Source organism: Ipomoea triloba, chromosome 2 (genome assembly GCF_003576645.1).
Source record: "Ipomoea triloba cultivar NCNSP0323 chromosome 2, ASM357664v1".
In the NCBI taxonomy this organism is placed as follows: domain Eukaryota; kingdom Viridiplantae; phylum Streptophyta; class Magnoliopsida; order Solanales; family Convolvulaceae; genus Ipomoea; species Ipomoea triloba.
In genome coordinates, this window is record NC_044917.1 from 16,621,609 (window position 1) to 16,637,239 (window position 15,631).

The 15,631-nt window shown below is 38.1% G+C and overlaps 1 protein-coding gene across 1 annotated transcript; it reads right to left on the reverse strand.

Annotated features, from left to right (window-relative positions):
- Nucleotides 1-4,028: 4,028 nt before the first annotated feature.
- On the reverse strand, nt 4,029-6,438 carry LOC116004070 (zinc finger protein CONSTANS-LIKE 16). Its single transcript, XM_031244008.1, has 2 exons — nt 5,276-6,438; nt 4,029-4,563 (listed from the first exon to the last, which is right to left on the reverse strand). Exons 1-2 carry the CDS (start codon nt 6,221-6,223, stop codon nt 4,309-4,311), a joined length of 1,203 nt encoding a protein of 400 aa, XP_031099868.1. The 5' UTR covers nt 6,224-6,438; the 3' UTR covers nt 4,029-4,308.
- Nucleotides 6,439-15,631: the final 9,193 nt, after the last annotated feature.

The window sequence follows — 15,631 nt, forward strand, 5'->3', positions numbered from 1 at the left end:
GCCTACAACGTAGGGCTTATGCCAAGATATGGTCTCGGGCTCATAGTGCCGATGGTGGCCATGCTGACCTAATCGGGCTTATAGCGCCGGTGGTGGTAATGCCGACCTAACCGGACTTAGTACACGACTAATATATATACATTGTCATTTACAATTTACAAATCAAAGTAAACGAGGGTAATTCTTCCTCGTCGATATAAATATTATAATTTTTTCCTACTTTTCGGTCGTAACCGATCTTAACGATCATAAATGGACACCTTACTCCCAACGCCCTATAAACGGGCGAATAAACGGGCACCTCACTCCTGTAGTGGGCACCTTGCTCCCACAAAGATCGGTCCGAGGACCATAAATGGGCACCTTGGTCCCACAAAGATCGGTCCGAGGACAATAAACGGGCACCTTGCTCCCGTAGTGGGCACCTTGCTCCCACAAAGATCGGTCCGAAGACCATAAACGGGCACCTTGCTCCTGTAGTGGGCACCTTCGGGATTTTCAGTAACACGGCTTCTCGTTGCAATCCCCACGGACGACGCCATTTGATAAGGTTTAATTCCTCCATGTATTCTTGTGTTCATAATATGTAAAGGAATTGTATGCAAAGTGTGATGTTGATAAGAAAATTGGCCCTTAATGTATCTCTTTTATTGATCTCTCTTGAATCCTAGAGAGAAGGGATAGAGCATGGCTATGGAGTACTCTAGAGAGAAGAAGAGAGAGTCTAAAGTCCTTTAATTAGAGGACTAAGGTCCTCTTTATAAGCCCAAAAGTTGACCCGCTGGCCTTGACCGTAACCCGAACCGTTTGACCTCGATCCGACTACAAAACGAGAGCGTGACCGTATAGGGAGGTAAGACCGGGGTATATTCCCTATCAAGTAGCTCCCCAAGTCCGTGCCCTGACGTCGAGATAACGAGGAAGGGTTCGGGGTGGAAAAAAAAAGGTCCAAACAGCCCGCGACTTACGCCGGTTGCCTCGTTAAAAACCTTAGACTAAGAAAAACCCAGTGGGAAAAAAACATACTCAAGGAAAAAAGAGCACAACCCTAAGCGCCAACGAGGAAGAGTTCGAGCTGGAGAAATTGACTGTATAGTCTTCGACTTACGCTGGTTGCCTCGTTAAAAACCTTAGGCCAAGAAAAAACCCAATGGAAAAAATCTTAGCTTAAGGAAAAGAGCACAACTTTAAGCACAGTCTTCTGGACTATAAAGGTCGGCTGAACTCTACCGATCTAGGAATCGAATCCGCGATACGATTGAGAGGTCGAATTTTACCGATCTAGCGACCGAATTTCAAACATAAGGCCTATGGTCGGGTAAGCGATCGAGAGATCGGCGCTGATCTTGGACATCAGGCATAAGGCCCATGGTCGGGCAAAGCGATCAAGAAATCGACAGCGCTAAGAAGCGAGGATATATTCATCGCTAAGAAGCGGCATTGCTGAGGAGCGGGATATATTCATCGCTAAAAAGCGGCATCGCTAAGAAGCGGGATATATTCATCGCTAAGAAGCGGCATCGCTGAGGAGCGGGATATATTCATCGCTAAAAAGCGGCATCGCTGAGAAGCGGGATATATTCACCGCTGAGAAGCGGGATATATTCATCGTGCTGATGGTGGCAATGCCGACCTAATCGGGCTTATAACACCAGCGGTGGTAACGCCGACCTAACCGGGCTTAGTTGCCTACAACGTAGGGCTTATGCCAAGATATGGTCTCGGGCTCATAGTGCCGATGGTGGCCATGCTGACCTAATCGGGCTTATAGCGCCGGTGGTGGTAATGCCGACCTAACCGGACTTAGTACACGACTAATATATATACATTGTCATTTACAATTTACAAATCAAAGTAAACGAGGGTAATTCTTCCTCGTCGATATAAATATTATAATTTTTTCCTACTTTTCGGTCGTAACCGATCTTAACGATCATAAATGGACACCTTACTCCCAACGCCCTATAAATGGGCGAATAAACGGGCACCTTACTCCTGTAGTGGGCACCTTGCTCCCACAAAGATCGGTCCGAGGACCATAAATGGGCACCTTGCTCCCATAGTGGGCACCTTGCTCCCACAAAGATCGGTCCGAGGACCATAAATGGGCACCTTGCTCCCATAGTGGGCACCTTGCTCCCACAAAGATCGGTCCGAGGACAATAAACGGGCACCTTACTCCCGTAGTGGGCACCTTGCTCCCACAAAGATCGGTTCGAAGACCATAAACGGGCACCTTGCTCCTGTAGTGGGCACCTTCGGGATTTTCAGTAACACGGCTTCTCGTTGCAATCCCCACGGACGACGCCATTTGATAAGGTTTAATTCCTCCATGTATTCTTGTGTTCATAATATGTAAAGGAATTGTATGCAAAGTGTAGTGTAGATAAGAAAATTGGCCCTTAATGTATCTCTTTTATTGATCTCTCTTGAATCCTAGAGAGAAGGGAGAGAGCATGACTATGGAGTATTCTAGAGAGAAGAAGAGAGAGCCCAAAGTCCTTTAATTAGAGGACTAAAGTCATTTATATAGGCCCAAAAGTTGACCTGTTGACCTTGACCTTAACTCGAACCGTTTGACCTCGACCCGACTACAAAACGAGAGCGTGACCGTATAGGGAGGTAAGACCAGGGTATATTCCCTATCACATTGAATTATGAAATTGTAAACATAGAATTATAAAACTGTGAACATGAAATTATAAAAATGTGAACATGGAATTATAAAATTATGAACATAAACTCGAGTCTACTTTGAAAGGTGGACTTGGGTCCATGGCATAACAACAGCCTCGCCATCCAAGGGCTATTTAATAGGAAGGAGTTCAAGGAGCCGCCAGAGATGATTAGAATAGCTATTTGTGAGGATTGTTAATAGAAAGAGATGATTAGAATAGCTATTTGTGAGGATTGTTAATAGAACATTAGAACTAAAATCAAATACGTACAGGATTGTTAATAGAACATTAGAACTAAAATCAAATACGTACAACAGCCTCGCCATCCAAGGGCTATTTAATAGGAAGGAGTTCAAGGAGCCGCCAGAGATGATTAGAATAGCTATTTGTGAGGATTGTTAATAGAACATTAGAACTAAAATCAAATACGTACTTAATTAATACGGAGTAATATTTGAAATGATTTTTAGTAAAAGTAATTAGTTTCTTTGATAGTAATTAAATCTATATATAGGAACCAAAATTAAAATAAATGTTAAATTAAATAAATTCAAATAAATATATAATAAACATTTTTTTCCTGATTCCAAAGTCCAAAAGTAGGATATTACAAGGCGTTTGGCCGGTTGGGATGAGGGAATTATGAAAGAAAAGACTGTAATTCTATGGAAATATAATAAAGTTGAAATTTGAATTACATTATTTGGTTGGAATAAAAATTAAAAGAGGAACAATGGAATTGTAATTTCATAGAGTTTAATTCTATCCTACCAAACATCCCACAAGGAGAGCAGTCCATCCATTGGAAAATAAATCATGTGAGATAATCTTTATGCTATACAATTCATCCAAAAATACTTCATATGTCTCATTTTATCTATCATATTTACTACTTAATATTCATTGGTCAAATCAACTCTTTCTTTATTGCTTATTTTCTTTAGTAATTTTTAAAATTTTTAAATTTAATTTTTCGTGTTTAATAGTACTTTTAATATAGTTTCTAAATATATAAATTTTATATATTAATGCTAAAATTAATATTATAAAAAATTAGATTAAAAATAACTTCAGTCAAGCCTCGTTAAATGAATGACAACCAATAGGGCTGGGGTAGTAGAATTTTATATATAGCAAACTCACGTCCTTTTTTCAATGTGAGATGATGGTTTCTTATAAGCTATAAGTCTCCCCAAATTTTATTTTTCCGACTTCATAAATACACTTCGAGAGCCAACTTTTCATTCGCTCAATATTCATTTTGAGTGTATAATATATCATTTTATTTGACTTACTTAGAAGAATCCAAATTTACTTCGAACTTATTCAAACAAAAAATAACCCCATATATTTTGCACAACAAAATAACCACTTAAAATGTCAATCTTACTAATATTTTACAAAAAATAGTCAAAACAAAGGAATCGGAAACAAATCCGAAGATACATCAGAGTATAAAAGATATATCTTGCTTGCATCACCATGACTGAATGATTAGTCATAGGGGAAAAAGAAAGGCAAAAAACCTAGGTTTAATTAGTGTGGATGGCAATCCAATATCCCAGATTCCATATATGTAACATTAATATATATAACTCATAAAGTTATTGAATTCGACCTTCAATTCAACTCATAAGTGTCGATTGAGGAGGTAGTTGGGGAAAGGCGGCGGTGGCTGAAACAATGATGCCCTCTTCACAAACCGCCCTTTCAAACGAGGCCTCTTCTCTGCATTCAATTTCCTCACCTCGTACCGAATCTTCTTCGAGAACAACCTCGTCCTCCTCTTCTCCCTGTACCGACTCACCCGTGCTTCTCTCCCTTCGTCGCTTCGTCTCATCATCATTGCAGTCCCGTATGGATGATGATTATAATGATCTCCTCCCTGCAATGCAAATGCAAATACCCATATAAGGTAACTGCAGATATATTATCATTAACATACATATATTCATCTATTTATATATTGAGCGGAAGCTAGTAAATGTCCAAGTCCATTGATTAGTGACTAAAGGATTATTGGACAGAGATCGGAAGGTCAAATTCAGCATCTTGTCTTCAGAAAATATGATGACGGATTATAAAGAAATAAAGTTAAGCATTCGTTATTAACTATATCTTTGATATGGTTGTAATGGCTTGATCCTAAGCAAAAATGTAGCACTCTATCCTTCTTTCCCTAGAAGGTTGAATTCACAACATCAAGGGTCTCCCAGCCCGATAGAACATTTGAGAGATTGTAAATCTCCAACCCCAAGGCCTCCACACGCTGCCCGACAAAGCCAGAGAATGTAAATTACGATAATTCAGTGGCTCAGCAGGCAGAACCAACCATGGGTGCACAAGAGATCTGCCCACTTTGAATATAATCCCTAGAATGTTGTTACTAAATTTCTAACCTGAGTTTCCCACTTTAAACATAATCCTTACAGGATTGCTACTAAATTTCTAACATTAGTCTTTTTTTTTCCAAATATTTTCAACTGAATCAATTAACTAAGCCGTGGAGGCATGAACCCTCTATTCTAACAAGATAGATAGATGAAGAAATTTCTCCTAACATTAGATGTTGGAATGGATTAAGGGAAGGTACTCACCATGAAATCTGGCCAGCAATGGTTTGGGTCGAAATGGGGTCGAGTTCCATCAGTCCAGGGACAACCTTGGCTAGCCCAAGCACTGATAACTTCCTCGTAGTTAAGACTTAAAAGCATCCTCGACTTCTTCGCTTCTTCTTTACAGCTTCCACTTTCCATGGACGAAGACTCCTCATCTAATCCACTCAACATCCTCATCATCACTTTCTGTTCAACTTCCTGCTCTTCCCCAAAGCTCCAATTCAACGCCTCCGTACAATCGTCCCCATTAATCTCAATCTTCACCGCCGCCGTCGCTTTGTCTTCCACGTCATCATCTCCTAACAACGTCTCTACATCGGCAGCAAACTCCGCCAATTCCATGTCCGAGGAAAGGAACTCGGGAATCTCCAAACCCCGCATGTGGTCGTCTCCGCCGCTGTCGTTCAAGAGCGCGTTGAGGTCGTCATCCAACAACACCGGAACTTGGCAAAAAAGCTGCTCCGGGTCGATCTCGTTGTTGTTGTAGTCGTCGTCGCTCCCCATCTCCGGGACTAAAGGGAGGAGGGGGTTAACGCTCTCCTCCACCGCAACGCCGCCGCCGCCGGAGGTTTGCTTCTTGGTCCGTTTGGAGTTCCGCGGAGTTCTGGGCTTGCGGGTGAAGCCGCGGTGCCAAGCCGGGGGAGATTCATCGTCGTCGGCGGCGGCGGCAACAACTTGGTTACATTTGGGAGAGGACAACAACGTTGCCGCCGTCGATGAAGACGAGGATGTTCCGAGACGAACCCTTTGGTGACGACTGGCCAGCTGGTTAGCAGAGTGAACGGAAACGTCGCAAGATTGGCAGAGAAAAGCATCGTCGGCGACGCAAAACCAACGAGCTCTCTTCCACAAACAGCTATCGCAGGCTCTAGCTGTCTTGCCACTGATGGCATTAGCTGTTTTTCTTTGATTATCAAAACTCATCATGCGTTCGTACAACACAACCTGGCCTCAAATTGTCGTCAAAGCTAAGGGAGTTCAAGAATCAATCTTTCTAAGCTGAACGTACAACGTTTGATTGTACGAGTAGAGGATCAATGGCCACTGTAGAAGAGGTACTTTAGTGACAGTTCCTACTGTTTAATGGGAGAGAAAGGTTTTAAGGCATATATGGAAATACTAGAGCTGGAGGAACCCCAAAATGGAATGCCTGGTAATAGTACAATATAAATAATTGGGCATTGGGTTGTTGTCCTGACAAAAGTTATAATTGATGGATATGTTTGCTTCAACAAAAAAATTTAAAAAAAAAAAATTTGTAGGTGGTCCTAAGTTGTTGTTGACACTTATCCCTATGTCCAAGGGCACTTATTTCTACTAGAAATGAGTAGTAAGGTGGGTAGGGCATGTTTCTCGTATTTAAAAGGTTATGCGTTTGATTCTTGTGGTGTTATCTCTGTTAAAACGTCAACAAAGCTTTGTATTCCGTTTCTGTTGAGAATCTAGCCACTATTTTTTGTTTAGGACATGCCTAAGAATGTAGATTTTTACTATTGACATCAGCAAAACCACTAGTGGACTTACGATCATCAAGACATCCTGTTCAATCAGAGTTTGAAAATAAATGAATGTTGTCATTTGAATATGATTTTGTAAAACATAGCCCGTTGTTAAGGGTATCTTTGACATACATTAGAGCACGCTTTAGAGTGACCTAGTGTTCACTTGTTGGAGATTGCATAAACTGACAGAGTTTGTTTACGGCAAATGAGAGATCTGGACTGGTGATAGTTAGATATTGAAGTGCTCTAACTAAGTTGCGGTACTGTGTGGGATATGTCATATGGTTGAGATGAGTTTGTTGCACTTAACTTGCTGTTAACTGGAATTGAAGTGGAGATTGGCTTACCGTGTTCCATTCTGGACCTTTTGAGTATTTCAAGCATGTACCTTCTTTGTGACAGGATCGTCGCCCCATGTTAAGAACTCTCTCGATTTCTAGGAAGATGCTTGGAGGTCCCACTCTAGGAGATTGGCTTACTGTGTTCCATTCAGCTAGTTTGTTTGTTATGGAAGCCAAGAGACTTTCATTGTTAGTTGCTCATTATTAGTATGTCATTAACATATAAATAAGTAAATAAATTTAAGCATTAGCAGTAAAATAGATAAACAATAAAACATCGGTTTTCGAAGTCTTGAACCAATTGAGAGTATGCAATCATGAAAACGTTTGAACATGTAGTGGTTCTACTTCAAATCATACAAAGACTTTTGTAATTTGCTAACATGAGTAGGAAAGTTGTTAATGTACGCTGGTGGTTGCTTCATATAAACAATCTCACTTAGACAACCATTGAGGAAGGGATTGTGAACATCAAGTTTCCTGATAAACCAATATTTCGTTATAACAGGGGACAAGAGAAGTCTTACTATAATTGGTTTGGCCATCGGATTGAAAGTATCAAAATAATCTTCTCCTTCAACCTGATTGAATACTTTAGAAACAAGTCTTACTTTATATCATTCAATTGTTCCATCAGCTTTTCTCTTGATTCGAAATACCCATTTGCATCCAATGGCGTTCATATTCTGTTTATGTGGAACTAACTTGGGTTGTTGTTCGCCATTCAGGACTTTTTATTGCTGGGGAGTGGCATGTGGTTCGGAGTCATCTATACATGCATTTAGAGCTTTGTTACTTGTGCAGTAACGAGTCATGTGGCAGAGGACCATAGGATGTGTATGTTGAGCATGAGGTGTTGGTCAACGTAGCTCGAGCCTAGAAAGAACAATTGGAGGTTGATCGGGAGTAAAATCCACAGAAAGTGGAAAAGGGGTTCTCACTGATATGCCCGTGTCCTAGGTTTGTCACAATCGTGTCCCTCTCCAAAATGGTTATACGATCGTGACACAAGGGTGACACGGCCGTGTTGTTTGTCGCTAAGGCACTGATTTGGGTGACACGACCATGTTTAAGATGTGTCGTGGTTGTGTCCCTCTGATCTCTAGATTGGCGACACGACCATGACACGGGGGTGACACAACTGTGTCGTTTCTCGCTATAGTGTCCTTTTCGGCGACACTATTGTGTCCAAGGTGTGTCGTGGCCGCATCTCTCTCTGGAATGGCGACACAACCGTGAAATGGAGGCAACAGAGTCGTGTTAATTTCTTGGCATCTCGTTCTGCTTGGTAAGTTGACGATAACCCATGGTATTGCATCTTGAGTTGAAGTAAAAACCTCTGGGGAGTTTTAGCTGGAAAAGCGAAAACATTCTCATCAAATCGGACTGGTGAATGGTAAGAATTTTTCCAATATTTAGATTTAAGCAATGAGATTCTCTAAATGAGTCTAGGTACCCGAGGAAGATAGATTGAGCAGAATGGAACTCTATTTTGTGTTTATTGTAGAGACGGAGATAGAGAAAACATAGACAACCAAAGACACGTAGAAGGGGGTAGTTGGGAGTTGTTTTGTTCATGATGGTATTGGGACTCAAATTGTTTGAGGTTATAGAGGGTATACAATTAATCAGAAATACCATAGTTTCTTAAGCATAAACCTATAATTTAGGAGGGATAGAGGCTTGAGCAAGTAATAAGGTCAGACCAGTTTCAACAATGTGTCTATGACGTCTTGTAATATGCTCATTTTGTTCATGTGTGTAAGCACACGACTAACAATGGTTTGTTTCAAGATTTACGAAGAGTTTGTCTAACTTTTTGTATTCACCACCTAAATCAGACTAAATGACTTTTATTTTGTAGGAAAATGTTCGATCAACTAATGCTTTAAACCGTTGAAAAATGTCATAGATATATGTTTTTAGTTTCATAGAAAAAAACAGGTATATCAAGAATAATCATCAACAAATATAACGAAATAACAATGGCCTTCATTAGATAAAATCAGGAATGATTCTCAAATATCTATGTAAACTAAATTAAATCTAATATAGAAGAGCTGGATTTTGTGATTATTTCTAGAGGAAATTCTGAGTATTTCCCTAGTTGATAGGCAGAACAAATCGTACTACTAAGGATTTTGACACTAGACAATGACTATGTTGTGCAAGGCCCCTAGAGTAGGGTTGACCGAGACGGTTGTGTCAAACTTATGAACATGCTTTTGATGTGATGAATGCCACGTGTTTTTAGATTGGAAGTTTGTATAACCCCCTTCCCCTCGAGCTTTCTCCTTTAAGTATAACTCGGTTGGTGGTGAGATCCTTCACAAAAAAAAAAAATGGATGAAACTCAAAGAAAACATTGTTGTCAGTAACTAAACGTTTGACAGATAGAAGAGAGTTTGTTAGGGCAGGAACATGTAACACATTTTGTAGTTTAAGGGAACACGAGGAAGAGGATATAAAAGTGTTTCCAATATTGAAAATATTCAAGCATGTACCATTACCAACTCGAAGAGTTTCATTGCCCGTGTACTCTTCTAGTTGATGTAATGTCGAGGAATCCAAAGCGGCATGACGGGTAGCACCAGTGTTGGGGTTCCAGTTTTGAGAAGATGGAGCAGAGGCTAGATCATCATCATAAGTCATATTTACTTGAGGACCAGGGGTTCCTGAATATCTCCTATAGCATTGTAGGGCAGTATGACCAAGGTTGTTATTGCATATATGACACTTCAAAACGTAGCCACGGCTATGTTCATAACCCCGTCCTCCTCTATTGCCACGACCACAGCTACACGTTGATTAGCAATGCATTTTACTTGTGAGGCAGTGGGTGGTCCACGCTAGGCAATAAGTGCTGATGGTGGTTCTAGGGAAGCAATTAAAGAAACATCATCTGCATAGATAAATTGATGTGCAATGAGATAGTTGTTGAGTTGATCAATCGCCATTCCTTGGTGGTCAACAAAGAGACCATTGCATAGTACTCAAGGCGAATGCCTTTGAACATGTAGAGATTTTTTTTTCATCCAAACCAATTGGTTAACAGACTTTAGTAAGAAGTCCAATTAAAACCTTGACTTTGCCAAGATACTCACTCGTAGTGGAATCTCCTTGACACAATGATTGCAGCTAACTAAGGAGACTTAGAGATCGTGCCCAAGAGGAGGACCCAAACGTAGCTTCAATAGCTTGCCATAGGGACCAAGACGTGGCTTGCCCCACTACAACATACATGACCTCATTAGAGAGAGGCGAGATGAGCATGGATAATATGGATTAATCCTAACAGACCCAAGATTCAGCTGCTTGAAAGGCTACAACGGAGCACCCTATCCGGAGCTTGAATAAATGAAGTCGGACACAATAATGTTCCATCAACATACCCACTGGGGTTTTTACCGCTGAGAAAGGGAACAAGCTGAGTCTTCCAGAATAGGTAGTTTGAGGAGGTAATTTTAATGCAGACAAAGTGATGGGCTGCCTATAGGGTATTTATTGGGGCTTGGGTTGGAGGGATATAATCTAAGATGGTGCCAGAGGAAGGAGATGGTAGTGGCGGTATTGTTAGGGTTGGCAATCATGGATCACTAGGTCTACTGATACTAGATAAGAACAATAATTCTAGAAATAATTTTATTATTAATTAATCCAATTTAAAAAAATACAGGAAGATAGGTATTTATAAGAATACACAGAGTTTTACTCAAGACACAAATTATAAAAGATAGAGAGAGGCAAAAGGAATTCTAGTATAACTAGAATATAAATTCTTACTACTCCATACTAGACTAATAAGAACCTACAATTGAATATGAACGAAACAGATGCTGCCAAGCTAACATGTGAGTTGAGCGGTTTGTTAATCTTTGAACTTGAACCAAACAAATGCTGCCAATTTATTGTATTAAATAGATATGGTCCATAATGATCAAATTTTTTTTTTATAAGAGCCATTATTAGAGAAAGAAACAATAGCTTTTTGAAGAACTAGACCGTCTGGCTCCTGGGTAACATTAGATAAACGCCTTTACTTAACGCATAAAAGAGTTTAAGCATAGTATTACTTCAATTTAAAAAAAAATTATAATCATTTTTCGACATTTTTGGAAAATCAATTATGAAAAATATATATAGCAGACTCAATACACCAGTTCTATTTCTAGTTGTTGCTTTGTTGCTATTAATTGATCTTTCAAATAAGTGATCTGTATCAAAATTAGAGTGAATTAACAATATCAACTTGGATTTAAAAGGGTTTTAAATTATAAAATTTTAATTGTCTTTGTTTAATACTTGAGAACTAAAAATATCACTTAAGGGTGTTTGATAACAGTCGTTATATACCGTGGACGATAGTCCACAATGCATTGTGGACCATGGGTCATGGCTGATACTGCAGTTGTGTTGAACTGATACTGCAGTTGTGTTGAACGGATACTGCAGTTCTGTTGATAGAAAACTGCAGTTGCGCGGAACAGAGACCGTTTCATCCGTCTGGAACTGCAGTTGTGTTAAACTGATATTGCAGTTGTATTGAACTGATACTACAGTTGTGTTGAACGGATGAACAGCATATGTTCTGCGCAACTGCAGTTTCCTTTCAACACAACTGCAGTATCTTTTCAACACAACTGTAGTATCCGTTCAACACAACTACAGTATCAGCATGACCATGGTCGTTGTGGACCATGGTCCACAGTATAATTTGCGATTTGATAAATAGTTGTTAGTTGTTAGCTGTTAATTAATTGGGTTTGTGCGTTTGACTAGTTAATAGAGCTAATTGTAGAAAGATGTTTAGTAAATTAGTTGTTAGCTAATAGTTGATTACATGCAAAATAACTATCTCAAAAAGCTGATTGAAAAAATTACTTTGAACAGCTTTTTGAATTTTAACATTGTAGAGCAATAAGTTGTTACAAAAACTAATTAATCAAACACTCGTATTGAATGTTTAACCAAGTCAAACAATTAATAATGATAAAAAGAATTTTAAAATTAACTGATAAGCTAACTATGTTAGCCGGCCTTAATATTTTTGTTGATGATAACTGAGAGCAATAACTACTTGGGAATGACCCACAGCTTTTACTACAAGAGTACAAGTCTTAATTAATGGCCATGCTGGTGAATGAGATTTGTATTCCCTTTTGGTTTTGGTATGTTCCCAGTGGGCCCACAAGTTGGTCTCATCTGAGTGGTGATTGGCTGAATTCCTGAATTCCATCCTTAACTCTGTGCTCCCATTGGCTGTGAGTCAACATTAGGGATTCCCAGTGGGACCCATTGGGCAGCATGGGAATTTTACATCAACGAGTAAGACCCAGTTTGGTGTTTTTCGTCACTGTGCTTCAATCATTCCTAATATAACTTCAAAAACTTCACTTTTGTGGTCCTGTATTGTAGCTTTCAAGCCTCATATTTATTTTCAGCTTTTAGGGCTTCACAAAATCTCAACCATTGCTCCCTCTGTCTCTCCCACTTGACAGATAAGTGGCCTTTTTTTTTTTTTTGTTTTTTTGTTTTTTTGTTTTTTTTTGTTTGGTATCATTAGTTTCATTTTCCTTTAGTCATAATCACGATAAGTTTTTTACAAATTTGGAATCGAGCAATTGTTGAGCCTCATTTGAAGAACGGTTATCCCAACACTAATTTTATTTGTAGGATTTAAATCTAAAATCTTGTTTAAGACTTCTTTGGTACTTGACTCACAAGTTGTTGATGTTGAACCAATATGCGTCTCTTATGGGCAAGAAATAGCCTCCGGTCTTTATTTTTATATTTTTTTTGTATTATGAGTTCCATTTTCCTTTAGTCATAATCACGATAAGTTTTTAACAAATTTTGGAATCAAACAATTGTTGAGCCTCATTTGAAGAACCGTTATCCCAACACTTGTTTTATTTGTAAGATTTAAATCTAAAATCTTGTTTAAGACTTCTTTGATACCTGAGTCACAAGTTGTTGATGTTGAACTAATACGCGTTTCTTATGGCCAAGAAAATAACCTCCACCCTTTTTTTTTCCCATAGGTCAAACATTTTTTTAAAAAAAGTTGATTAGTTGTATTGTAATACTTCCATGAAGAATGGGCCATGCATGGAATTATTGTGGCAAGAAGTGGATTGCAAAGTGTCCAAACACTAACCAAATCCACAAAAATAATTTGTGTTTTCACAAAAATGTCCCAAATTATATCGTGGACCATGGTTCACAATGCATTGTGGACCATGATCATAACTGATACTGCAGTTGTGATGAACGGATACTGCAGTTGTGTTGAAAAGATACTGCAGTTGTGTTGAAAGGAAACTGCAGTTGCACGGAACAGAGGTCGTTCATCCGTTCAACACAACTGCAGTATCTGTTCAACACAGCTGCAGTATCATTTCAACACAACTGCAGTATCCGTTCAACATAACTGCAGTTCCAGATGAATGAAATGGCCTCTGTTCCGCACAACTACAGTTTTTTTTCAACACAACTGCAGTATCCTTTCAACACAACTACAATATCCTTTCAACAAAACTGAAGTATCAACCATGACCCATGGTCCACGGCATAAGGACTGCAAAAATGTAAGAAAATTTAAAATTAAGCAGGGTGATGCGACGAATAGAAAGTTGTCACATTAGATTAGTGGTTTCCTTTTCTGTAGAATTTTGGTGGTTCTTATTTTTGGAATTTCTTCAGTTTCCTTAAAAAAAATGGAATGAAAAAAAAAATTCTATGTTTCAAAAAAAAATAAAAAATTCTATGTTTCTTAATTTGTCTTAGAAAATTGGTCTGGATGTAATAGGTCTTCCAGATCTTCAACTAGACTCAAAGAGAGAAAGCCCTTTAATTCTCTTAATTTTTTTTATTTTTTTTTTTTACGGGAAATGAGAGTGATAATGAAGGCAAATTTTATTGTGGGTGGAATATGGTCCAAAACAGTTTAGTTTCTTTTAATGAAAAGAAACAGCATTCATTCCGTCCGATTAATTTTATTTTTTATAACGTATTTAGTTTCAATTTGTATACATTGTAATTTCATTATAGCACAACTAACGTATCATTTTGATTAAAATACAATTTTATATGACAATATGTACTCAATATGTGAGACTTGTTATTGAATTTTATATTATACACATCATAGTTTTATTGCAACACTACTAAAACATAATTCTAATCCAACTACTGTTTCATTGGACAATATATACTCAAATATGTGAAATTTGGTATTCAATTTCATTTTATACACACTTTAGTTTTATTACAACATAACTAAAGTATCATTTTAATTAAACTGCAGTTTCATTTGACAATGTACACTCAATATATGAGACATATTACTCAGTTTTATTTTAAATACACTGTATTTTCAATTGATTACAGCATAACTAAAGTATCATTCTAATTCAACTGAAATTTCATTTGACAATATACACTTAATATGTTACATTTTAAATTTCATTTAATTCTGAAAATATTATAAATATGGGATTAATTAAACATAATGGCTGTTGTTTTCATTTCTTTTTTAGTTAAAAAACAACCTTTTTTGGGCCGGTCCAACGTAACAACTGAATAATGAATGGGTATGCTGTGGACCTAGGTTCACCTTGCAAGGTGGACCTGGGTCCAAAATTACGTCGTTTTTGTCTCTCTTTTTTTTTTTTTTTTAATTAGTAAACATATTTCTGAATATAGAGTTGTCTAAAAATGTGTGAATGTAGAGGTTTCAAAGTGTGAATGTAGAGTATAGGAATCGTAAATGTACATTTATGATTGTGTGAATGTAGAGTTGCCCAGAAATGTGTGAATGTGGAGGTTTCAAATTGTGAATATAGAGTATAGAAATCGTGAATGTAGAGTTATGCATGTGTGAATCTGTAATAGAGTTAAGAAGTTCTAGCAACTTGTAGCCCTGTAATGTGTGAATGTGAAGTTCTCAAGTTGTGAATATGGAGTATAGGACCTGTGAATATAGAGTTTTGAATGCGTGAATGCATAACAGTGGCAATATAGTTACTAAACATATAATCTTGTAATGTGTGAATGTAGAGTATCATATAATCATGTAATGTGTGAATGTGGAGTTTACAAAGTGTGAATGTAGAATATAGTGTATGTGAATGTGGAGTTTACAAAGTGTGAATGTAGAATATAGTGTATGTGAATGTGGAGTTTACAAAGTGTGAATGTAGAATATAGTGTATGTGAATGTGGAGTTTACAAAGTGTGAATGTAGAATATAGTGTATGTGAATGTGGAGTTTACAAAGTGTGAATGTAGAGTATAGTGTATGTGAATATAGACCCAGGTACACCTTGCAAGGACCTTGCAAGGTGGACCTGGGTCCACGGCATAACAATTGCGTACATATTGTGTAACCTCAGACCATGACCATTATTTATATTTTTACAATATTCCTCTTATTATGAATACTCACTCCTTAATGGGTTTAACATTATTTGACATTAATAATAATAATAATA

Bases quoted from the DNA above. Each gene is read 5' to 3' on its own strand.
- LOC116004070 (XM_031244008.1), bottom strand. From the start codon at position 6,223: ATGATGAGTTTTGATAATCAAAGAAAAACAGCTAATGCCATCAGTGGC. The intron at 4,564-5,275 runs GTGAGTACCTTC...TTTGCATTGCAG, and splicing joins ATTGCTGGCCAGATTTCATG to GGAGGAGATCATTATAATCA.